Source organism: Corylus avellana, chromosome 6 (assembly GCF_965113065.1).
Source record: "Corylus avellana chromosome 6, dhCorAvel1.hap1.2, whole genome shotgun sequence".
Classification (NCBI taxonomy): Eukaryota; Viridiplantae; Streptophyta; class Magnoliopsida; order Fagales; family Betulaceae; genus Corylus; species Corylus avellana.
The window spans coordinates 29,185,033-29,209,374 of record NC_142495.1 but is presented as its reverse complement, the minus strand read 5'-3'; the positions used below and the strand labels follow the sequence as shown (position 1 = coordinate 29,209,374).

The window sequence follows — 24,342 nt, the reverse complement described above, 5'->3', positions numbered from 1 at the left end:
AGGGGGTGGCCGAAACCCACCCCCAGTGGGTACTGGGGGTGGCTCGGCCACCCCCATGAAGCCTAGGGGGTGGCCGAACCCACCCCCAACCACCATTGGGGGTGGTTTCGGCCACCCCCATGACCAAAGGGGGTGGCCGAGCCACCCCCTGGGCAACAGCGGGTGGCTCGGCCAACCCCATCCGGCCAGATGGGGGTGGCCAGGCCACCCCCATGACCAAAGGGGGTGGCCGAGCCACCCCCAAATGGCCAAGAGCCACCCCCAATTTTTTTTCCTTTTTTTTTTCTTTTTTTTTTTTAATTTTAAAAAAAAAAATTGAAAAAAATTAAGTATGTGCCACGTGTCAACATCTGATTGGTCCACGTGTCAGTCCGTACGGTCAACTAACGGATGGACTAACTTGGTCATTTATGAAAACAACAAGGACCTCCTGTGATAAAAATGAAACCCTAGGAGGAAAAAAATAAAGTTGAAAAACCTTAGGGGGGTGTGGAGTATTTAACCCTTTTAGTTTTTAGTTTAGGTTTAGCACTTCACATTTCTCAACTTCATGACAACTTCACAACTTGTTGTAGTAAGGGGATATTTCTTGTGGTTGTTGGTTTGTTTAAATACTTGTTTTTATTGTTTTTTTTTTAGGTTTGTAGTTGTTGTGAGGAGATATTTCTTTTTGTTATTGGTTTGTTTACATATATTATGTATTAGGTAAGCTTTTAAAATGATTTTAAATTGGATTTTTATTTTTAAGGCTGTAGGCAAAAAAAAAACATTATTTTTTACAATTTTTGGGCTTTTTTAGTTTTTTTTTTAGTTTTTTTATTTTATATTTTATTTGGAACAATCACAACAAATCCCAATTTATTGGGACAAAAAGACTAATAATTTTTTAAAAAATTAGCCAAATGTGTGCAAAAAATGGGCTTATTCTAGGCCCAATACCTAAAATAAGCCTAAAATACAAATTTTTAAAAAAATTGGTTACCCGGTCCGGATAATTGGATACAAACCAGAACCGGCCAGTTAACCGGGACCCGGTTAACTGGGAACCGGTTATCCGGTTCCGATTTCCCAAAATTAATAACCGGGATACTCCAGTTTTGGTTCCTAGTTTTGGCCAATAACCAAGAACGGAGACCAAGTTGACACCCCTGACTGACTCCATCAATATTTCACCCCCCATTTTAATTAAACATGCCCACCAGAGTTTGAGCTTTAAGAAAGAATGTGTTAAAGTATTTATTAAATGATTAAATTTACCTCCACCTATCTATTTAAGCTCGTAAAATAACTGATGATTTAACACTTAATACACGTTTCCCATCTAAACTAACAACCAAATTTCAAACAGAGGTTACTTGGAATATCTTTGTAATTACGTCTGAAAACCCGTATCACAAATCCACTCTCAAGCGTGGGATTCCCAGCTTGAGTCCGCACTTGTTGCTGGGCACCGTGACACAACCGTCATGTGTAATGCCATTAATCATCCATCCATTTCTTGACACCTTGCTCTGTTTGACGAATAGTTTCAACGAAATCACCGTGTCTTTTCCTTCAACTCCCAATACTGTACGAGAAGAATATGACCCGACATGCAACTAGCCCAATTCCCACATAATGGTTTTCAACAACTGCTTAATTAGATCCAAAATGCGCGCGTATGAAATGGCCACATTGCCATAGACTTTTGAGTCATGCTAGGGAAGTCTTTTCAGTCTTCTGCCAAAAGACATTGTAACAATTCCTTTTGGCCCACTTCTCACGCGTTCTTAAGTGAGTCCTATAAAGAGCACACATACATAATGAAGCTTGCTCACAAATACTCTGCTTCCCTTCTCCCCATTCCAATGAAGCTTCATACCTGCAACTTATTTGCACTATGCACTACATACCTTGATGACGTCATTCTTCTCTTTTTTTTAAGCCTACTATGCTTCCATTTCCAACCTACTACTGCTGCTGCTGCTGCACCTCCAACCAACGAGACCGATCGTTTGGCTTTGCTCAAAATCAAAGAATTGATAGCCATTAACCCATTTCACAGCTTGAGCTCTTGGAATGATTCTATCCACTTCTGCAGATGGCAGGGAATTACATGCGGCCGTAAGCATCAAAGAGTCACGGCCTTGTACCTGCCTGGCTATGCCTTGGGTGGATCCATATCACCTTACATTGCCAACCTCAGCTTTCTCAGGGTGGTCAACCTCCGAGACAACTTCTTACACGGCGAAATTCCACAAGAAGTTACTCATTTGTTCCGCCTGCAAAATCTCAATCTTAGCAATAACGTGTTAACAGGAAAAGTTCCAAGCAACTTCACCAACTGCCCTGAACTCAGAGTCATGGACTTCAAAAGGAACAAGCTTACTGGGAATATTCCAATTGAGCTGGGCTCTTTGAAGAAGCTTGTCAGGCTTCAGTTTTACCAAAATAATTTGACAGGAGGCATCCCACCTTCTCTGGGAAATGCTTCTTCACTCCGAGTACTCGAAATGTCGTTTAATAATTTTGTGGGAAATATTCCAAATGAGATAGGCCATTTGAAGAGTTTGTTTTTCTTCGGAGCTGGGAGCAATAATCTGTCCGGTACGATCCCTTTTGCCCTTTACAATATATCAACTATGATCATCATCTCAATTGCTGCTAACCGACTTAACGGCACTCTTCCAGCCAACATAGGCCTCACTCTCCCTATTCTCCAATATTTGTCCATCAATTCTAATCAATTCTCTGGTCCAATCCCAGTTTCAATATCCAACGCTTCTTGGCTTGAATTTCTTGATCTCTCCAGAAACAATTTCGTGGGAAAAGTTCCAACTGATCTAGGAAACCTCTTATATGTCCAGATACTAGGTGTTGGTGCAAATAATCTTGGAAGTAATTCAACCAAGGATTTGGATTTCTTAACATCTTTGGGAAACTGCACCAACCTGGTAGAGCTAGCTTTTGCTGACAACAATTTTGGAGGTAGTTTTCCTAACTCTATAGGAAATTTGTCGAAGCAACTTAGTGCTTTATATATGGGTGCCAATCAAATATTTGGTACTATTCCTGAAGCATTAGAGAATCTCATCAATTTAAGTATCCTCGACATGCCGGAAAACCTATTCACAGGTACCATTCCCACTTATTTTGGAAAGTTACAGAAGCTGCAAGAATTGTCTTTGTTTGGAAACATATTGTCGGGGGATATACCATCATCTCTAGGCAACCTCACTCGATTGGTCGATCTTAATTTATATCAGAACAAATTGGAAGGAAGCATTCCATCAAGTTTTGGAAACTGCAAGAGTTTGCAGCTCTTAAATATTTCAAAAAATAACCTTAGCGGAGCCATACCCGAAACGAGTCTTTCTTCCCAATTACTAAGACTCGACTTATCACAAAACTCATTAACGGGCATCCTACCTATGGAAGTAGGCAATTTGAAAAATATTTACTATTTTGATGTCTCTGAAAACAATTTCCTTGGTGAGATTCCTGAAACCATTGGAAATTGCTTGAGTTTGCAGAATCTTTACTTGCAAGGTAATTCCTTTGAAGGAAACCTTCCTCCATCTTTGGCATCCTTGAAAAACCTTCACTATGCAAATCTTTCACAAAACAACTTTTCGGGAATAATTCCCAAAGACCTACAGAAAATTTCTGTTCTACTGTATTTGAATCTTTCATTTAACAATTTGGTGGGAGAGGTACCAACCGAGGGGGTTTTTCGAAATACAAGTGGAATATCAGTGATAGGAAATAAAAAGCTTTGTGGAGGTATCCCAGAACTAAAACTACAAGCATGCCATGTCAAAGTTATGAAGGAAGGAAAATCTCATGTATTCAAATTAACTGCCATAATTGTTAGTGGGGTTTTATGTTTTATTCTATTTTCATCATTTCTTGTCCTTTATATGACGAGGAAAAAAAAAGAATCATCTTCTACACTCCCCAAAACCAACTTTCTTTCAAATGTTTCGTACAAGGAGCTTTATCAAACTACTGATGGATTTTCTCCTACCAATTTAATTGGATCTGGTAGTTTTGGCTCCGTATATAAAGGAATTCTTACTCAGGAAAAAAGAATGGTTGCTGTGAAAGTGTTAAACCTTCAACAAAAAGGAGCATCCAAGAGTTTCATGGCTGAATGCAATGCGTTAAGAAATATACGGCATCGAAATCTTGTAAAGATCTTAACTTGTTGCTCAAGCGTGGACTATAAAGGCAATGAATTCAAAGCACTGGTTTACGAATTCATGGCAAATGGAAACTTAGACAAGTGGCTGCACCATGATAGAGAGAATGAAAGTCCACAAAGATATTTGAATCTCCTTCAAAGACTAAATATTGCGATTGATGTAGCTTCTTCTCTACATTATCTGCATGATCATTGTGAAACACCAATCATTCATTGTGATTTGAAGCCAAGCAATGTTCTTCTTGACGATGACATGATTGCTAAAGTAAGTGATTTTGGTTTGGCAAGGATCCTCTTTGCAACAAATGATGATTCTCAAAATCAAACTAGCACAGTTGGAATAAAGGGTACTATTGGTTACGCTGCTCCAGGTACATCACTACTTCGATCTTAAATCCTTTAAATCATGATTTTGTTCAAGTTGAAAAGTATTACTAACCGTCTTTTTACTATGCTCTGCATACTTATTCTGATAACCTGTCCATTATATATATATATATATATATATATATATATATATATATATATATATATATATATATATATATATATATATCAAATTTCTATGTCGGCTAATTAACACGAAGGGGAACATGTAAACCCTGCTATAAAAATGGTGAGAACTACTTTTTTCAAAATAAAACCGGTCTTTTGTATACATTGCTTGAAAATATTGGTCACATATAGTATTTAGGCTTTGATAGAGATTAATCAGGCTTGCATATATAAGAAAAGACATGCATAGCTGCATTGGACCGGACAATATGTGGATTATTTTATTTGAAGTATAGGATAAATTACTGGTACAAGGTTTAGACTTAAAACTTATTTTAAATTACCATTTATCCCAAAAAATTGAGTCGATAAGAAATTGTGAATTTTAAGTGTTTAAATTAATATTTTAAAATACTCTTTAGTTTGTCCAACAAATAAGTTAAAACAAAGGAACGACAATGATTAGTTGGTATGATTCTAATACTGACCTATTTTATTATCCAAAATCCCAAAACATTTCACGAGTTCTAATTGTAGAATACAGACTATTTTTCACATTATTTCCTAAGACTAAATAAAATATGTAGCTTCTAAATATAAAATCCCAACTCTTTTAAATTATGTATTAAACCACTATTTGAAATCATTACCACGTTAACTTTGTGTGTGAAATATATGAATTGCAGAGTATGGAATTGGTGGTGAGGCATCAGCACAAGGAGATGTCTATAGCTATGGGATTTTTTTGTTGGAGATGTTCACAGGAAAGAGACCCACCGACAAAATGTTTAAAGATGGTTTCAACCTTCATAACTTTGTTAAAATGGCATCAACAGAAAAACTTGTTCAAGTTGTAGACCCAAATCTTCTCACAAGAGAAGTGGAAGATTTAGAAGTGGCAACAGAAGATGGCTACAACAACGATGATCACAATGATATTGAGGCAGTAGAAGAAAGAGTCCTTATTGAGAACCTAAGCCATATGAATTCTAATGTGCAAAAGTGCCTACTTTCAATTTTCAAGATCAGCCTTGCTTGTTCATTAGCAGCCCCAAATGAAAGAATAAAGATGGAAGATGTCACCAGGGAACTACTTCGGATCAAAACAGATTTTCTACAAGTCAGGATCCATGAATAAGGACCAAGTAAGGTAAGGCACTACAAATTTTGATTTATAAGTTTATCGAATGATAGACAAGTAGACTTTCCAACGATATTATTAGGATCAAAACATTCATTTAAGAGTTTTCACCTCGTTTGCGTTTGATTTGTGATCCATTATAATTAATTGCCCAAATTGCATGCAATTCGAGTAACCTCATAACAAGGACAAGTGTAGGGCCCAATTATTCTCGGCCGAGGGAGCCCAAACCCTAAGTTGCCCAAGGCACATACGCCCCACATATGTCCTCATGGTGGCTACCCAAATTCAATGCAATTTGGACAATCAATTATAAGATATCTTAATTCTTTAAGTCCGATGGTAACTTTATAAGTGATTTGATTTTTGTTTCCTTATGTTTTTTTGAGCAAAAGCTGTTTTGTACCATGTAATTTTGTAGGAAACGGAGCTTTGTGAAGAAGTATGGTTGCAGAAAAGTCTCTTTTGTAATGCCCATGTTTTTTTTTTTAATTTGCTTTTTAAAAATTTGGACACTAATGACCCGAATGCTTATAGTGTGTTGAGCTAGCACGGTTTGGCTGTTTGAGCGCGTATGTGTTTTGTTGGAATAAATCAAACCAGCTTTTGATCTACATGTATTACGAATCTTTATTCTATATATATATTTCATCAAGTCTAGTTTTAAAATTTACAGAAAAAAAGGTTCCATTGAATATTAATTATGATTGCAAGGAAATACATCGTCCAAGAGACCAGCAGAGTCATTTTGTGATGCAATGGATGTTAGTGAGGCAAATCACGTGTGTAATGTGTCTCTAATGCAAATTGTGTATGCTTAATTTTAATTGACTTATACTTAAAAAAATATAAATCAATAATATAAAATCAGAAAATATTCTAAATATATTCTAACAGGCATGAGGCATGATTTACTGTGTAGGCGGCCAGCACGTCATCAAGTAGACAAGGATAAGCAAACCAAACCAAACCAAACATGTGAATGATTTAAACACCGTAATATATTAAAAACCTGTCCAAATTAACCTTATTATAAAGATGTGTTGCCCATTTCTACAAAGAAAAAAAGATATATAATCATGGCCCAGACAGAATGGTTGAACAGATTTATATTGAAAGCAAAAGTCAACAATTCCTTATTTTGTTTATTTTGTTAATTAATGCTAACTCAAGTTGAAACTCAAAGATCCGACAATTGCTTTGAAAGCCATCCTCTCGACCACCATTTTGTCTCCTACTCACCTCCTTCAAGTCAAATGTACCTTAACAAGATATGCAGCCGCAACAAGCTTATTAGAATTGAATAAAAACACTAATTTCAATTCTCAGCCAATGATTTCCATACTATTATGTCGTTTCATGCCATACTGGTCTCCAATAGTGGCTCTTGGTAATGGTAGCTGGATATATATTAGATGGATGAAGTTGACAAGAACTCTCATAATGTTCTGCATCTTTATGTGTCTTGATCCAATATTTCACCTCCTTCAACTTTCTCTGCTTCTCATAATGTACTATTGCTGCCGCTCCAATAAATGAGACAGATCGTCTGGCTTTGTTCAGATTCAGAGAATTAATAGCAGACGACCCGCATAACATCTTGACCTCCTGGAATGATTCTATCAACTTCTGCAAATGGCAGGGGATTTCATGTAGCCATCAGCATCAAAGAGTTACAGCCTTGGACCTACAAGGCTATGCTTTGCGTGGATCCATATCACCTTTCATTGGCAACCTCAGCTTTCTTAGGTTGTTTGATCTCCAAGACAACTTCATATCCGGGAAAATTCCACAAGTTACTCATTTGTTCAGACTGCAGAATCTCCTTCTTAGCAATAACTCGTTGACAAGGCAGATCCCGAGCAACTTCACCAACTGTCCTGACCTCAGAGTGATGGACTTCACAAGGAATAAACTTACTAGGAACATTCCTAATGAGCTTGGCTTTTTGAAGAAGCTTGAGATGCTTCAGATTGGAGGAAACAATTTGACAGGACGCATCCCACCTTCCTTGGGAAATATTTCTTCTCTCCAAGAGCTATCCTTGGCGCTTAACAATTTTGTGGGAAAGATTCCAGAAGAAATAGGCCGCTTGCAGAGGTTTTCTTTCTTCGAAGTGGTGGGCAATAATCTGACCTGTAAGATCCCTTATGCCCTTTACAATATATCAACAATGAGCATCATAGGCCACACTCTCCCTAATCTCAAAATTTTGTCCATCTCGACCAATCAATTCTCTGGTCCAATCCCACTTTCACTGTCCAATGCTTCTAAGCTTGAAGTGCTTGCTTTTTCCAAAAACAATTTTGTGGGACAGGTTCCTACTGATCTGGGAAACCTGCCAAATCTTTGGTGGCTAGGTGTTGGTAGAAATAAGCTTGGAAGTTATTCAACTAGGGACTTGGATTTCTTGGCATCTTCGGAAAACTGCACCCAACTGGAAATGCTTGATTTCTCAAATAACAAATTTGGAGGAAGTTTATCCAGCTCTATATATAGGAAATTTGTCGAGGCTTCTTAGTCAACTATATCTTGATGGCAATCAAATATCCGGAATTATTCCATCAAAATTAGAAAACCTCGTAAACTTAACCACCTTAAACATGGCACAAAACCTGTTCAATGGCACAATTCCCTCTTATTTTGGGAAGTTTCAAATGCTGCAGGGATTGGGCTTGGATGAAAATAGATTGTCAGGACAAATACCAGCCTCTATAGGCAACCTCACTCAAGTGGTTAAACTTTTCTTATCTCATAACAAATTGGAAGGAAGCATTTCATCAAGTTTTGAAAATTGCAAAAATTTGCAGGAGTTGGACATTTCACAAAACAACCTTGGTGGAGCCATACCCAATATCGGTATTTTTTTCCCAATTATTAGAACTCAACCTGTCACAAATCTCATTAACTGGCACCTTACCAGTGGCAGTAGGCAATTTAAAGAGTCTTGATCAATTGGATGTCTCTAACAATAATCTATCTGGTGAGATCCCTACAACTATTAGAGACTGCTGGGGCTTGGAGTACCTTTACCTAGAGGGTAATTCATTTCAAGGAACCTTGCCTCCATCTCTGGCTTCCTTGAAAAGCCTTGTCTATTTAGATCTTTCACAAAACAACTTATCAGGCCTGATTTCGAATGATCTATAGAAACTCTCTGTTTTGCGATATTTGAATATTTCTTTTAATGATTTGGAAGGTGAGGTACCAACTAAAGGAGTCTTCGGTAATGCAAGCACAATATCCGTGATTGGAAATAAAAAGCTTTGTGGGGGTATCCCGGTCCTGCAATTGAAAGCATGCAACATCAAAGTTATGAAACAAAGAAAATCTCGTGCTTTCAAATTAATAGTCATAATTGTTTGTGGGGCTGTGTTTTTCCTGAGTATGCTTGCTTTATCTCTTATTATTTACAAGAGAAAAAAAACAGGAAAGAAATCATCTTTTACTCTCTCAGAAACTGACATTATTTCAAAGGTTTCATACGCAAAACTGTATCACATGACTAGCAGATTCTCGCCAAGAAATTTAATAGGATCTGGTAGTTTCGGCTCTGTTTATAAAGGAATTGTTGTTAAAGGAATTGTTGATCAAGAGGAAAGGATGATTGTTGTCAAGGTATTGAACCTTCAACAAAAAGGAGCTTCCAAGAGTTTCATGGTCGAATACAATGCGTTAAGAAATATACGGCATCGAAGTCTTATTAAGATATTAACATGTTGCTCCAGCATGGACTATAGTGGTAATGAGTTCAAAGCTCTAGTTTACGAATTCATGGCAAATGGAAGCTTAGAGAAGTGGCTGCATCGAGATTTAGACAATGAAAATCAATCAAGAAATTTAAACCTTCTTCAAAGACTAAATATTGCAATTGATGTCTCTTTTGCACTACATTATCTTCATGACCAATGCGAAAGACCAATTATTCCTTGGGATTTAAAGCCAAGCAATGTTTTTCTTGATGATGACATGATTGCTCATTAAGTGATTTTGGTTTCGCAAGGCTCCTTTCTACAACCAATGATGTTTCTCAACATAAAACCAGCATGGTTGGAATGAAGGGTACAATTGGCTACGCTGCGACATAACTACATAAATCTTCTAAATCATGATTTTGATCAAATTGGAAAATCTCTTTAACTGTCTTTTTTACTAAGCTATACATGTTCATTTTTTCCCTTTCTATTTATTTCCTCAAGGCTCTATATGCTTTTTTTTTAATAACATACCAATCCGATTTACATGGACTAACAAGAAGGAAAACGACAGACACTGCTGGAAAAATGGCAGGGCTGCTTTTCCGAACTGGTTTCTTCTACAACTGAGGAATATTGGTCCCATATATGATTTTAAGGCTTTGATAGAGATTAATAGGTTGTGCTTAGAACTTGAGCACTATTTAACAAGTCCCAAATATGAGAAAATAATGGCACATTTCCTTTGTAAGAGAAGAATACATTGAGATAAGGATCAAAGCTGAAAAGTGAAAATTCAAACCAAAAGAAATTTTCAAGATCAAAGAAGACTTAATAGGTGCATCTGAGAATGAATGTTGGTTAAGCTAGAGGAGAAAAAAACAGTAAAGAAGAAGAATATTATCTTTCATCTTGTGTTTTGTGTGTGTAAAGATACTTCATTGAATTGTCATCCAATAAAGAATTAGGTCATGGATAACCAATACATGCAGCCATGACTTGTTGAAAAGCCTCTATCTAGTACTTAATTGGTCCAGAAAATAAACAAAAACCAAGGGAAGAACATAATTAGTTGATCCTTATCATTAATATTAATTTTATCTTCCCATGCCACATGTACCAAGCAAGTATGAAAATTGATCCCCTTTATCATGCAATTTCCAAAAAAAATTAGTTCTGATTTTGGAATGCAGGCATCACTTTATTTTCCAAATATTAACTAAATTTTGTTTCTAGTTACTAAATCCTAGATCTTTTAAAGTATTCATTAAGCTGCTATATGAAATCATCGTCACGTTACCTATGAAATCGATTGATTGCAGAGTATGGAATGGGTGGTGGTGCATCAAAAGAAGGAGATGTCTATAGCTTTGAGATCTTCGCATTGGAACTGTTCACGGGAAAGAGGCCTATTGAAAAAATGTTTGAAGACGATTTCAACCTCTATAACTTTGTTAAGATGGTATTGTAGGAAAGACTTATGCAGATTGTTGATCCAAACCTTCTCACAAAAGAAGTAAATGAAATGTCAATGCCAATAGAAAACGATAGTTACAAATATGATGATCGCGATGATATTGAGGAGGAAGAGGAAAGTTACATTGAGAACCTAAGCCAGATGAATGCCAGTATGCAGAAATGTTTACTTTCAGTTTTCCAAATCAGCATTGCTTGTTTATTGGAATCGCCAAAGGAAAGAATGAATATGGAGGACGTCACTAGGGAACTACATCAAATCAAAATGCTTTTCTAGGTATTGGATATGGACCAACTCAATTACTGCAACACATTTTAATTTAGAAGTTTTAGCCAGTGATAGATAAATCATAAAGTGATTGAAGACTATCCTAAGTATTGTATATGGGCTTTGAATTCAAACCTTTCAATTTTCAAATAATTCTTTCGGACCACAAGCATAAGTCTTACTTAGGTATACAATCTGCTAGCACAAGTAGATTTTCCAGGGCTCTTACTAGGATGAAAACATTAAATTAAGGTTTCCACCTCATTAAAGTCCACATGTACCTCTTATTAGGACTAAAACATTAAACTACCTAAAATTTCCATCTTATTCTAATCAATAGGTGCAAGTCACTCTGGTTTTGCTTTTTCAGAGCAGAAGTTGTTTTCTTTCTATTGTATTATGAGAATTTCCAAATGTCCCAACATATCAAACATAATTAACTTCTGCTTTTGCAGGAGCATGGAACTTTGTGAAGAAATCAGATTGCAGAGAAGTCTCATTCATAATGCCTCCGTTGAGTATAGGCTTTATTCCAACAAAGTACTTAGATTAGAACATTTGTTAGTGATCAACATGTTTCTTTTTCCTTAGAATTAAGAGTGGCAAAGACCCTCATGTGTAACTTTTAATTACTGCTGCTATATTTTGTTTGTTTTGTTTTTCCTTTCCCTCTTTTCCCCTCGTCTAAATAGGGAAAAAAAAAATGATTAGCATGTTTAAGACATTCTTAAAAACATGTACTAAGCATATTGTAACGTGCAAAATATATGCTAATGGGAATAATGTCAGTAGCTAAAAGACAATATTATGAGTAATGCTAAGTATGATCATTTTATTTTAAAATCACCATTAAATTTTATATGAATCATATTTGAATTTTGATCTAATAGTAATTTTGAAAATTACATCAACTTTAAGAAGATAAAAAAATAGTCTCTAACATTACTCCAATATTATACCCTTGAATCAAGGCACATTTTGTAACATAAAGAAACTATCAGCACTGGATATATTAGTCTAGGGGGTTATTCTCTGCGGGTGTGTGACGTGTGTCTTCTCTGAGGGTGGTACTCTTACCTTCGTGGGCCAACCCAGCCTTCTCATGTTCTTGGCCCACGCGGATCTATGTTGGACTTGCAGCCTAGCGTTTAGTGAGGGAGAAATGCAAACCAAAATGGGTTTGGACTTTGGACTCGGGACCAAAAGTGCAAAATGGATCAGACAGGTGAATGGGTCCTTATATACAAATTTTGACGTCTACATTCACAAATTTCCCCAAAAACGAAAATCTAAAAGTAAATATAACAAACAAACAAAAATCCTAAAATTCTGACCAGCACGGACAACTTTTGCTTTCTTCCCTTCTCATTCAGCTTCACCAACGATCATTCAATGCTCCACACCCAAGGCCCGAGGTTAGCCTCTGGAGGGCCAGGCGGAGAAGTCCAACGGCTACAATTGCGTGGAAGTTAAAGAAGGAGAAGGAAGACTGGGACTTTGGCGGACATCGATTATGATAGCCACGTGCTCCGGATACAATGTATATATGAAATTATGAAACGGTCTTTGTTGTAAAATCCGTACAAAGTTTTCTTCCAAATACATGTAATTAATACTCACGCGGTGTAAAAAACAAATATCAGTTTTAAGATACCAGCAATTAACTTGAACAAAGTGTCACAAGTGACTCCGAGGGCGTCTTTTGACCCAAGGAAACCGTACAATTTGCTATTTCGAATTTCTAATTTATCATCCCATTTGTATTTTTATTGCTTTTTTTTGAAAAGTCAAGCAAACCGTAAACTCAACGCTAAAGCCCGATGCTCATGTGCCTTAATTGTGGAAATAGGCATTACGAGCTGCTACATACTACATTGATTGTTAAAGACTTTTCTTCCGAAAACAACATGAACAAGACATTGATCGAAGAAAAAAAAAAAAAAAAAAAGAAAGAAAAATGGCTGGAGGTCGAGGTATATTTCTGTTAAAAAGGAAAAGACTTTTGACAAGTCCTTTTTTGCCCACTTCTCACGCGTTCAAGATATTACGATCAGCGTGTGCTTTGAAATAATTGTGTACTTTGAAAAAGAGGGCGATTAGCTAGTCCAAATATCTTTTATAAGTTGAGCAATCATTTTCGAGAAATAATTTTCCGTCGAAAAAGAAATAATGAAGATAAGCAATCAAAGAAAACTTGCACAAACTCGCATAAAGTCTCCAAACTCAAACCCGAAGCCCAACGGCTACGATGTTGCGGAACCTAGGGAATGAACAGGAGGATTGGATCAACTCCATCACGGTCCATAATGCAGCTATCAGGTCAGTCATCGATTGCGATAGCCACTTGCTCCGGATGCAACGAATATTATGCAAAGAATTTTTAAAAATCGTTGAAAACCATTTTTAAATCAACTATTATCTTTAATATTTTTCTTTTAGTCCCCCCCAAATTATTTTCTCGCTCACTCAAAGTTCTGTTCCTCCCCTGCATAAGCTTTAACGTCTTTATTTTGATAATGGAAAATCTTACCTCATATGGCCACCAAAAAATAAATATAAATGAAACCCCTTTTAAGCTTTCAGTGTAATCTGGTGATAGCAGATGCCAGATGGGCGGGTAATCAGGGTAAAATGGTCGCAAGCATATACATGGATCTTTTATAACTTTAGCGACCATTTTCGAGGAATATTTTTTCATAGAGAAAACAAACAATTATAAAAATAGGCCGGGCACTAAAAGGATAACTGGGAAAAGACTTGAACAAGTCCTATTCGCCCACTTCTCACGCCTTCAAGATATCAGTATCAGCGTTAATTTAGCGGGCCAGGGATTCCAGAACTTGCGTTTTGAAAATTCTAACTTCACACCCAAACTGACCCCTACTACTTTGATATTAAATCCTCTAAATCACGATTTCAATCAACTTGAAAAGTATCGTTAACTATCTTTTTACTATGCTCTACATATTTCATCTTGTCGATTTTATTTCCTACCCCAAAAAAAAAATAAAAATAAAAAAATACTTAGATTTGAAGTCAAGTCTGTGAAGCTTTTGTGGTACTAAACGTTTAAGGACTTAGGTAGAACGTACTAAAAAATGAAATCTTGCATGGTTCAATGTAAAACTTTTATTTCAAATAGTCAAAAGTTTGCCCTATTTTCCTTTTTATAATCTATATGGCTTGCTTGTTATTTGTATTTAATTTCGAGACTTTCTTCTTAGCTCTTTCTATTTTTTTTTTTGGGAAATAACTTCTTGTTTTATTTCATATAAGCGCTTGATCTGTCAATGCATTATCTCTAATACATAAAGGAAAACTCCCTAACCAAATTTTCTTCTCCGTGAAAGACATAGCAAATCTTGCTAGGCAGTCTGCCACTGCATTGGCTTGTCGTGGAACATGTTGGGCCCTCCATTCGTGCAGCCCACTCAAAGACTCAACTGCTTCCTGAATCACATGCCCATATTTTCCACCCCGGTTGTCCTCTTGTTGCAGAGCCTGGACTACCAATTTGGCATCTCCCTCCAGGTAAACACGTTCCAGCCCCAGGTGAAGACACAAATCAACTGCGCTCAACACAGCTAAAGATTCAGCCCCTTCTGGATCAGTGACTTCTTAGCTCTTTCTAGGTTTCTAATATCTCTCGTCACTACATTTATATGTTACAGAAAAAAGAACATGGCATATCTTTTCTTTAATAGATTCTTAAATAGCGTATTCTTTATCTTTATCTTCTGTTTTGTGTGTATAAAAATAATTTATTGCCTCGTCATTCAATAAATATTCGACTCCTTAATTGGTCCAACAAATAGTATACAAACTAAGGAAAGACCATGATGAATACTTGATCCTAATCATTTACTCTGTTTACTCTATCTTTTGCAAAATAAGTTAGATCTATTATGTTAAATTATTATTTATCTTTAAATTTTAAATTATTAGAAAAATGTGACTTTAATTATTTAAGTTAAAAATATTTTAATTGAAATATGGGATAAATTACAGATACATGATTTAGATTTAAAACTCTGCTATGATACTATTTTAAATCATCAGTTATTTCAAAAAGTTGAATTGATAGGAAATTGGGTTTAATGATTTAAATTAATATTTTAACATACTTTTAAATTTTCCAAAAAAGAAGTGAAAACTAAGGAAAAACAATGATTAGTTGATCGAATTCTAATACTGACGTCTTTTATTATCCAATTTCCCAAAAAAGTTCACAAGTTCTAATTTTAAAATACAGACTATTTTTCATATTATTTCTTTAACACTAAATAAAATATGTAACTTCTAAATATTAAATTCCAAATCTTTTGAATTACGTAAAATTATTATTATTTTAATTGTGCGTATGTGGAATATATGAATTGTAGAGTATGGAATGGGTGGTGAGGTGTCAACCCAAAGAGATGTTTATAGCTATGAAATTTTTGTGTTGGAGATGTTCACAGGAAAGAAACCCACTGACGAAATGTTTAAAGGTAGTTTCAACCTTTATAACTTTGTTAATATGGCATTGCCAACAAAAACTTGTGCAAATTGTATACCCAAAACTTCTTAAAAGAGAAGTAAATGAATTAACAGTGGCAACAGAAGAAGATGACTACAACTACAATGATCATGATGATATTGAGGCAATAGAAGAAAGGGTCTATATTGAGAACAAAAGCCAAATGAATTCTAATATGCAAAAGTGCTTACTCTCAGTTTTTCAAATAAGCCTTTCTTGTTCACTAGAAGCTCCAAAAGAAAAAATGAATATGGGAGATGTCACAAAGGAACTATATCGGATCAAAAATGCTTTTCTAGAGGTTGGAAGCGATGGATAGGGACCAAATGAGGTAAGGTACTACCATTTTTTATTTAGAAGTTCAGCCAAATGATACTCATTCTATAGAGTGACTAAAGTTTGTCCTGTATTATGGGAATTTTCAAATGTCCCAACATGTCAAACATAATGAACTTTTGCTTTTGCAAGAACACAGAGCTTTGTATGTGAAGAAATCAGATTACAGATCAATCTCCTTCATAATGCCTCTATTCTGTTGAGTATAGGCTTTACCATTTGTGCGTTTAAGTACTCTGTTGGGATAAATCAGAACATTTGTGAGTGATAACATGTTTAAGACATTCTTAAAAACACGTGCTAAGCATATTGTGACAATATTACACCCTTGTTTAAAAACATGCAGTCCATAATCTGGTAGGGAGTTGCGTTTAGACTTTGGACTCGAGAACCAAAAGTGAAAAATGGATCGGACAAGTGAATGGGTTCTTTCACAAATACACACATTTTGACGTCTAGATTCACGAATTTCCCCAAAAACTAAAATCTAAAAGTAAATAAAACAACAGAAAAAAAAATAATAATAATAAAAAATTAAAAAATTAAAAAATTAAAAAACAAAAAACAAAAAAACAAAAAATCAAAAAGGAGGTCCGTCAGGGTGCTTTAGCATTCTTCTCACTAACGATCATTTCAACGCTCCAAACCCAAACCCGAAGCGCAACAGCTACGATGGTGTGGGACATAGAGAAGTAAAAGGAGGATTGGATCAACTCCATCGGACCGCCCATAGTGCAGCACTGCAGGGCAGTCACGGACTCCGAGGTTATCAATTACGATAGCCACCTGCTCAGGATACAATTTATATGAATATCTTTGGTGGCTACAGTGTATTTATGGTGCAATTATTATTATTTTTTTTTTATAGATATTATGGTGCAATTAATTGTTTGTACTGCATTTGTTCGGACAGGTCCGCGTCCACTTTAATTATCTGTCTCTATTAAATGTGTAGGGTATGTTATGTTTTTAGGAGTAATTTTAAATAATTTATTTGTGTTTTATTAAGAATGATGTGATTATTAAAATTATTTTTAGATCAAAATTTAATCATAATCAATCACAAGTTTAATAATAATTTTAATAGTCACATCATTCTTAATATGACACAAATAAGCCTCCTACAATCACTCGAGATTTTAGTAAGATAGAAGAGAGACATTACAACTCCAATAATAGATTAGTAAGATATATTAACAAAATTAAAATGTTAGAATATTTGATATTATTTATTTTATTATGTTTCCTTACATATTTTAGGATTTAGTCTAGAGTTTCTTGCCCACTCCTTCTTCTCTCTCTATAAATAGAGAGTTATGTAATCAGATTATAACATAAAAAAAAAAAATCAATACAATGCAGTCCATTATTAGCTTTTGTACTCTCTTTTCTCTCTTTCTTCCTCTCTCTACAATATATTCACAATATATTTAACATAAAAGATTGGGTGAACATTGTAAGTGTAATTTCACCAGCAATAAAAACAGTCAAAAGATAAATGGATTATAAACGTAGGGCATGCTACATAGATTGTCACGATGTAAAGCAATCACTCTCTCTCTCTCTCTCTCTATATATATATATATATATTTCATGGGCATTAATAAGACATACTTGTTCACATTATAAGACTTTTTAGAGATATTTTATAGTGCAATAAAAAAAATATTTTTTGCTTATAAAAGTTCTGGATAGGAAGAGACTATATGCCCTATATATAGTTGCTGTGACCCTATCCACTGATGAGCCTCTAACCTCTAGTGATCTAAAACTTTTATGGACAAAAAATAATGTTTTTATTACACCGCAACTTTTTATTCCCAATACCACAAGACATTTCAAAAAAACAAAGCTGGAGGTCTATTTATGTTAGATGGGAAGAGACTTTCAGGGTTGGGCCGGACAAAGACTTTTGTTGCCAAAAGACTTTCTCAGCCAGTGGGCTCCGCCGCCAGTGTGTGTCAAGGACTCCAGAATTTGTGTATTTAAAAATTCTAACTTCACAGTTCACACCCTAATACTCTGTATCTTGCTCTACCTCGCACAATACTTCACAAATACTCTGCTTCCCTTCTCCAGCCATTCCCATGAAGCTTCATAGCGGCAACTTCCGTGTATTATGCACTGCATACCTTGGTATCATTCTTCTCTTTTCTATAAGCCTACTTTGTTTCCAACCTACCACTCTTGCAGCTGCGGCTCCAACAAACGAGACTGATCGTTTTTCTTTGTTCAAATTCAAAGAAATGATAACCAATGACCCATTTAACTTCTTCGCCTCTTGGAATGGCTCTACCCACTTCTGCAACTGGCAGGGAATTACATGTGGCCGCAAGCATCAAAGAGTTACAGCCTTGGACCTACATGGTAATTCCTTAAGTGGATCCATATCACCTCACATTGGCAATCTCAGCTTTCTTATGGTGTTCAACCTCTCAGACAACTTCTTACACGGCGAAATTCCACAACAAGTCGTTCTTCTCTTCCGTCTGCAACGTCTCGATCTTACCAATAATTCATTGATAGGGGAAATCCCAAGCAACTTCACCAACTGTCCTCAACTCAGATTCATGCAACTTTCAAATAATAAACTTACTGGGAATATTCCGATTGAGATGGGCTCTTTGTTGAAGCTTGTAAGATTTCAGATTCTTCAAAATAATTTGACAGGAGGCATCCCACCTTCTTTGGGGAATATTTCTACACTTGAAGTACTCCAGCTTGCATTTAATAATTTCGTGGGAAATATTCCGGATGAAATAGGTCGTTTGCAAAGGTTAGTTTACTTAGCAGTTGTGGACAACAATTTGTTTGGTACGTTCCCTTCTTCCCTTTACAATATATCAACTCTGAGGTTCATGCAAGTCGGACATAACCAACTTAATGGCACTCTTCCAGCCAATATAGGCCTCACTCTCCCTAATCTCCAAATTTTGAACATCTATAAGAACGAATTCTCTGGTCCAATCCCAGTTTCACTATCCAATGTTTCTCGGCTTGAAATAGTTGATCTCTCCTATAACAATTTCATGGGACAAGTTCCAACTGATCTAGGAAACCTGCTAAATGTCCGGTGGATAGCTATTGCTAGAAATTCTCTTGGAGGTAATTCAGCCAATGACTTGGATTTCTTTACATCTTTGGAAAACTGCACCAAACTGGAAAAGCTAGATGTTTCTTATAACAATTTTGGAGGCAGTTTACCTGATTCTATAGGAAATTTGTCTAAGCAACTCAGTGCTTTTTATATTCAAGACAATCAAATATCTGGAATTATTCCTACAGCATTTGAGAATCTCATCAACTTAAGTCTTCTCAACATGTGGAAAAATCTGTTAACAGGCACCATTCCCTCTTACCTTGGGAAGTTACAAAAGCTGCAAGGATTGTATTTTTATGGAAATAGATTGTCTGGACGCATACCATCTTCTTTAGGCAACCTCACTCAATTGGTCGAACTTTCCTTATCACAGAACAAATTGGAAGGAAGCATTCCATCAAGTTTTGGAAACTGCAAAAGTTTGCAGATCTTAGATATTTCAAAAAATAATCTTAGCGGAGCCATACCCAAAACGAGTCTTTCTTCCCAATTACTAGCACTCGACTTGTCACAAAACTTATTTGCGGGCATCCTACCTATTGAAATAGGCAATTTGAAAAACATTTATTATTTGGATGTCTCTGAAAATAATTTGTTTGGTGAGATTCCTGGAACCATTGGAGATTGCTTGAGTTTGAAGAACCTTTACTTCTAGGGTAATTCATTTCAAGGAAACATACCTCCATCTTTAGCTTCCTTGAAAGACCTTCAATATGCAGATCTTTCACGAAACAATTTGTCAGGATTAATTCCTACAAATTTACAGAAAGTTTCTGTTCTACTATATTTGAATCTTTCTTTTAATAATTTGGTGGGCGAAGTACCAACTGAAGGAGTCTTTCGAAATGCAAGTGCAATATCAATGATAGGAAATAAAAAGCTTTGTGGAGGTATCCCAGAACTGCAACTACAAACATGCGATATCAAAGTGATGAAGCAAGGAAAATCCCATGCATTCAAATTATCAATCATAGTTGTTAGTGGGGTTTTATGTTTCATCATATTCTCATCATTTCTTGTCCTTTATAGGAGGAGAAAATCAAAAAAAGAATCATCCTCTACAATCCAAAAAACCAACCAACTTTCAAATGTTTCATACAAGGAGCTCTATCAAACGACTGAAGGATTTTCTCCAAGCAGTTTAATTGGATCCGGTAGTTTTGGCTCCGTATATAAAGGAATTCTTGATCAGGAAAAAATGATGGTTGCTGTGAAAGTATTAAACCTTCAACAGAAAGGAGCTTCCAAGAGTTTTATGGCTGAATGCAATGCCTTAAGAAATATACGGCATCGGAATCTCGTTAAGATCGTAACTTGTTGCTCCAGTGTGGACTATAACGGCAATGAATTCAAAGCTCTCGTTTATGAATTTATGGCAAATGGAAACTTAGACAAGTGGCTGCACCTAAATAGAGAGAATGAAAGTCCACCAAGATATTTGAACCTCCTCCAAAGATTAAATATTGCGATCGATATAGCCTATGCTCTACATTATCTTCATGATCATTGTGAAACACCAATCATTCATTGTGATTTAAAGCCAAGCAATATTCTTCTTGACGATGACATGATTGCTAAAGTAAGTGATTTTGGTTTGGCAAGGATTCTCAGTCCAACAAATGATGTTTCTCAAAATCAAACTAGCACAGTTGGAATAAAGGGCGCTATTGGCTATGCTGCTCCAGGTATATAATAACTTCGATGTAAATCCTCTAAATCGTAATTTGAATCGAGTTGGAAAGTGTCACCAACTGTCATTTTGCTATGCTCTACATATTCATATTTTCGACTTTATTTCCTTATGGCCCTCCATACTTATTATGATAGCATGTCAATTAGATATATCAAATTAATACAAAAAAGAAGGAAAACGTGTAAACCCTACTGTAAAAATGGTGGGAACAACTTTTCTGAAGAGAAAACTCTGGTCTTTTGTATTTATTGCTCGGAAATATTGGTCACATACGAGATTTATGCTTTGATAGAGATTAATAGGGCTTGCATATATAGATGGATTTTGACAACTACTATTAAACAAGTCATGAATTAGTCGTAAATATGTGAAAATAATTGCATTTCTCTATCGTTAAATAAGAATACATTGAGATTAAGATCTAAAGCACAACGAGTGAAAATTCAAAAAAATATATATATGAAAATGAATGTTGGTCAAGAGGAGACCAACAGTAAAAAAGAAGAATAATTCACACCAATAATCCCAATAAAAAAAAGAATACTTAGATTTGTACTGAAGCTATTGTAGCAGAAAATGTTTGAAGAACTTGTCCAACAAATAAGTAAACACTACGGAAAGACTTATGTTTATCTCATTCTCATACTGGCCTCTTTAATTATTATCCAATTTCTCAAAAAAAATTCACTAGTCCTAATTTTAAAATACACATTATTTGTCATCTTTTTTTTTTTTAAGAGTGAATAAAATATGTAACTTCTAAATATTAAATTCCAAATCTTTTAAATTACGTATTAAACAACTATTAGAAATTATTATCATGTTAATTGTGCATATATAATATATGAATTGCAGAGTACGGAATGGGTGGTGAGGCATCAACACAAGGAGATGTTTATAGCTATGGAATATTTGTGCTGGAGATGTTCACTGGAAAGAGGCCAACTGACACTATGTTTAAAGATGGTTTCAACCTTCATAACTTTGTTACAACGGCATTGCCAGAGAAACTTGTGCAAATTGTGGATCCAAATCTTTTCAAAAGAGAAGTTAATGAATTAACAGTGGTAACAGAAGAAGATGACTACATCGACAATAATCACAATGATATTGAGGCAGTAGAAGAAAGAATCTTTATTGAGAATCTCAGCCAGATGAACTCTAATGTGCAAAAGTGCCTACTTTCAGTTTTCAAGATCAGTCTTACTTGCTCATTAGAATCACCAAAAGAAAGAATGAATATAGGGGATGTCACTAAGGAACTACATCGAATAAAAAATGCCTTTCTGAAGGCTGGGATCCATGTATAAGGACCAAATAAGGTAATGTACTACAAACTTTGATTTAAAAGTTTAGCTATTATAAACAATTCATGGAGTGACTAAAGTCTGTCCTAAGTATTGTATTTGAGCCTTAAATTTCAAACCTAAAGTTTCCAAATAATTCATTCAAAACCACAAGCACAAGACCTTCATAGGTAGATGACCTGCCAACACAAGTAGAGTTTCCAGTGATCTTATAAGGATCAAAACATTTGCCTAAGGATTTCCCCCTTATTTAAATTCACAAGTAACCTTAGTTAATTCAATCTTTTTTTTCTAATATTGTTTTCAAAGCGAAAGTTGTTTTGTTTCTTGTATCCTGAAATTTTCTAAACGTTTCAACATGGCAAATATACTCAACTTCTGCTTTTGTAGGAAAACAGAGCTTTGTGAAGAAATGATCAGATTGCAGAAAAGTCTCCTTCATAATGCCCAACATTAGCTTGGCTGTTTGTGCGAGTATGTATTTTGTTGGAATAAATCAAACCAAATTTTGATCTACATGTTTAAGACTTCTTTTCTTACAAACATGTATTTAAGAATATGCAGGTAACGCACCAAAATATATGAAAATAATGTCAGGAGCTATTATTTTAAACTATATTTTTGGTCTTTAAAGTATAAGACATATTTCAATTTAATTCTTATTGTAGAAATATATGATGAGAATATGAAAAAGAGAAGAGGGAGACTGGAAGCAGAAAGACATAGAGAGTGATGAGCTATATCTTTAGTATACTTCAATAGTCTCTATTTATAGAGAGACTAAGAGTAATGAATAAGTAAACTTAGACCAAGTAAGGAAGAGAATAAGAAAAGGAAGAGAATAAATCATATAAGGAAAAAGAATAAAGGAGAATATAAAATCTTCTAACACCCCTCTCAAACTCAACGTCTAAACTTGAGTTTAGAAGAGAAAGGGTTTTGGATTTTTTGTTCTTCACTGAAGAAAGCTACTAGAGTTGGCTGAACAAGGCTGCCAGAAAGTGGTCGAAGGGCTGCCAAAAAGTGGCTAGAGATGCTACCAGAGGTGATTGTTGGAGGGCCGGTGATGGCAGGATGCAGTGGAAGGAGCCAACGGAGGTGGAAGGCTAGTAATAGGCTACCAGAAGACGCCAAAGGGACGGCAATGGTTAGCAGCGGCGCGGCCGTTGGCTGGGCCAGTGGATTGGGTCTGAGGAGGTTGAAGGACACTGGGTGTGGACTATATGAATGGGCTGGTTTGGCCCAAAACTTGTGGATTGTTTGAATGGGTCGGTGTGGCCCAAAACCCATGGAATTGATTGAATACAGTGAGCTGGTTTGGCCCGAACCCGCTAGACTAGGTTGAAGATTGGGTCATTGGCTTGGACCCCCGTTGGACCCGCGCCGCTGCAATGGTTAGCAGCGGCGCGGCCGTTGGCTGGGCCAGTGGATTGGGTCTGAGGAGGTTGAAGGACACTGGGTGTGGACTGTATGAATGGGCTGGTTTGGCCCAAAACTTGTGGATTGTTTGAATGGGTCGGTGTGGCCCAAAACCCATGGAATTGATTGAATACAGTGACCCGCTAGACTAGGTTGAAGATTGGGTCATTGGCTTGGACCCCCGTTGGACCGAGTCGAATGTTGGGCCAAATTGGATTGAATCAGTTTGGATCGGGTTGACAAATTGGGCCAAGAGATGTGTGGAACACATGTAACATGTAAAAAGTGTGAGCCACATGACACATTTAGTACATGGAGAAAGCGGTGCGCATGCATTTGTGAGGCACGTAAGAAAACGTTATGGGAGTTCAATAGAAGTGTGGGTGCACGATTCGCCTTCTCAAACAGTAGTTATGACTCAAATTGAACATTCCACAGCGGGTGAGAACCCCGATACTCACGCTCAAGGGAAAAAATTACACTGATCGCCCCTTCCTGGCCTTTTAATAAAAAAAAAAAAAAAAACAACAGCAGCATAACCTTGAAGCTAAGCATGTGAGGTTCAAGGTGGCGATTCATGGCAGTACTAGAATGGCTGCCGAGAGATCTGTCGAATGGCACAACCACCGAAGTGATTGGCCAACTGTGGCGGTGCATGGCTGAACAAAAAAAAATCCAAGCGTGTGGCGGCACGTGGGACTCTCGATGGA

The 24,342-nt window shown here is 36.1% G+C and overlaps 2 protein-coding genes, 1 long non-coding RNA gene and 1 pseudogene across 3 annotated transcripts in view; 3 read left to right on the top strand and 1 right to left on the bottom strand.

Moving 5' to 3' along the window:
- Positions 1-24,342, bottom strand: part of LOC132188785 (uncharacterized) — a 44,729-nt gene that overhangs the window by 17,789 nt on the left and 2,598 nt on the right. The window lies entirely within an intron of this gene.
- LOC132187463 (putative receptor-like protein kinase At3g47110) lies at positions 1,848-6,435 on the top strand. The gene is made up of 3 exons (XM_088517403.1): positions 1,848-4,554; positions 5,365-5,828; positions 6,241-6,435. The coding sequence occupies exons 1-2, from the start codon at positions 1,848-1,850 to the stop codon at positions 5,814-5,816; spliced, it is 3,159 nt and encodes a 1,052-aa protein (XP_088373529.1). The 3' UTR covers positions 5,817-5,828; positions 6,241-6,435.
- Positions 7,336-16,123, top strand: LOC148585166 (LRR receptor-like serine/threonine-protein kinase EFR pseudogene; annotated as a pseudogene).
- On the top strand, positions 17,481-22,829 carry LOC132188124 (putative receptor-like protein kinase At3g47110). Its single transcript, XM_088517374.1, is given in 3 exon segments — positions 17,481-20,898; positions 21,762-22,231; positions 22,233-22,829. Coding segments are annotated over 3 exon segments (3,198 nt in total). The 5' UTR covers positions 17,481-18,200; the 3' UTR covers positions 22,263-22,829.

What these genes read in the sequence shown, in the direction of transcription:
- LOC132187463 (XM_088517403.1), top strand. Translation starts at nt 1,848, where the DNA reads ATGAAGCTTCATACCTGCAACTTATTTGCACTATGCACTACATACCTT. An exon ending in TATTGGTTACGCTGCTCCAG is followed by an intron (nt 4,555 to 5,364) that starts GTACATCACTAC and finishes TATGAATTGCAG; the next exon opens with AGTATGGAATTGGTGGTGAG.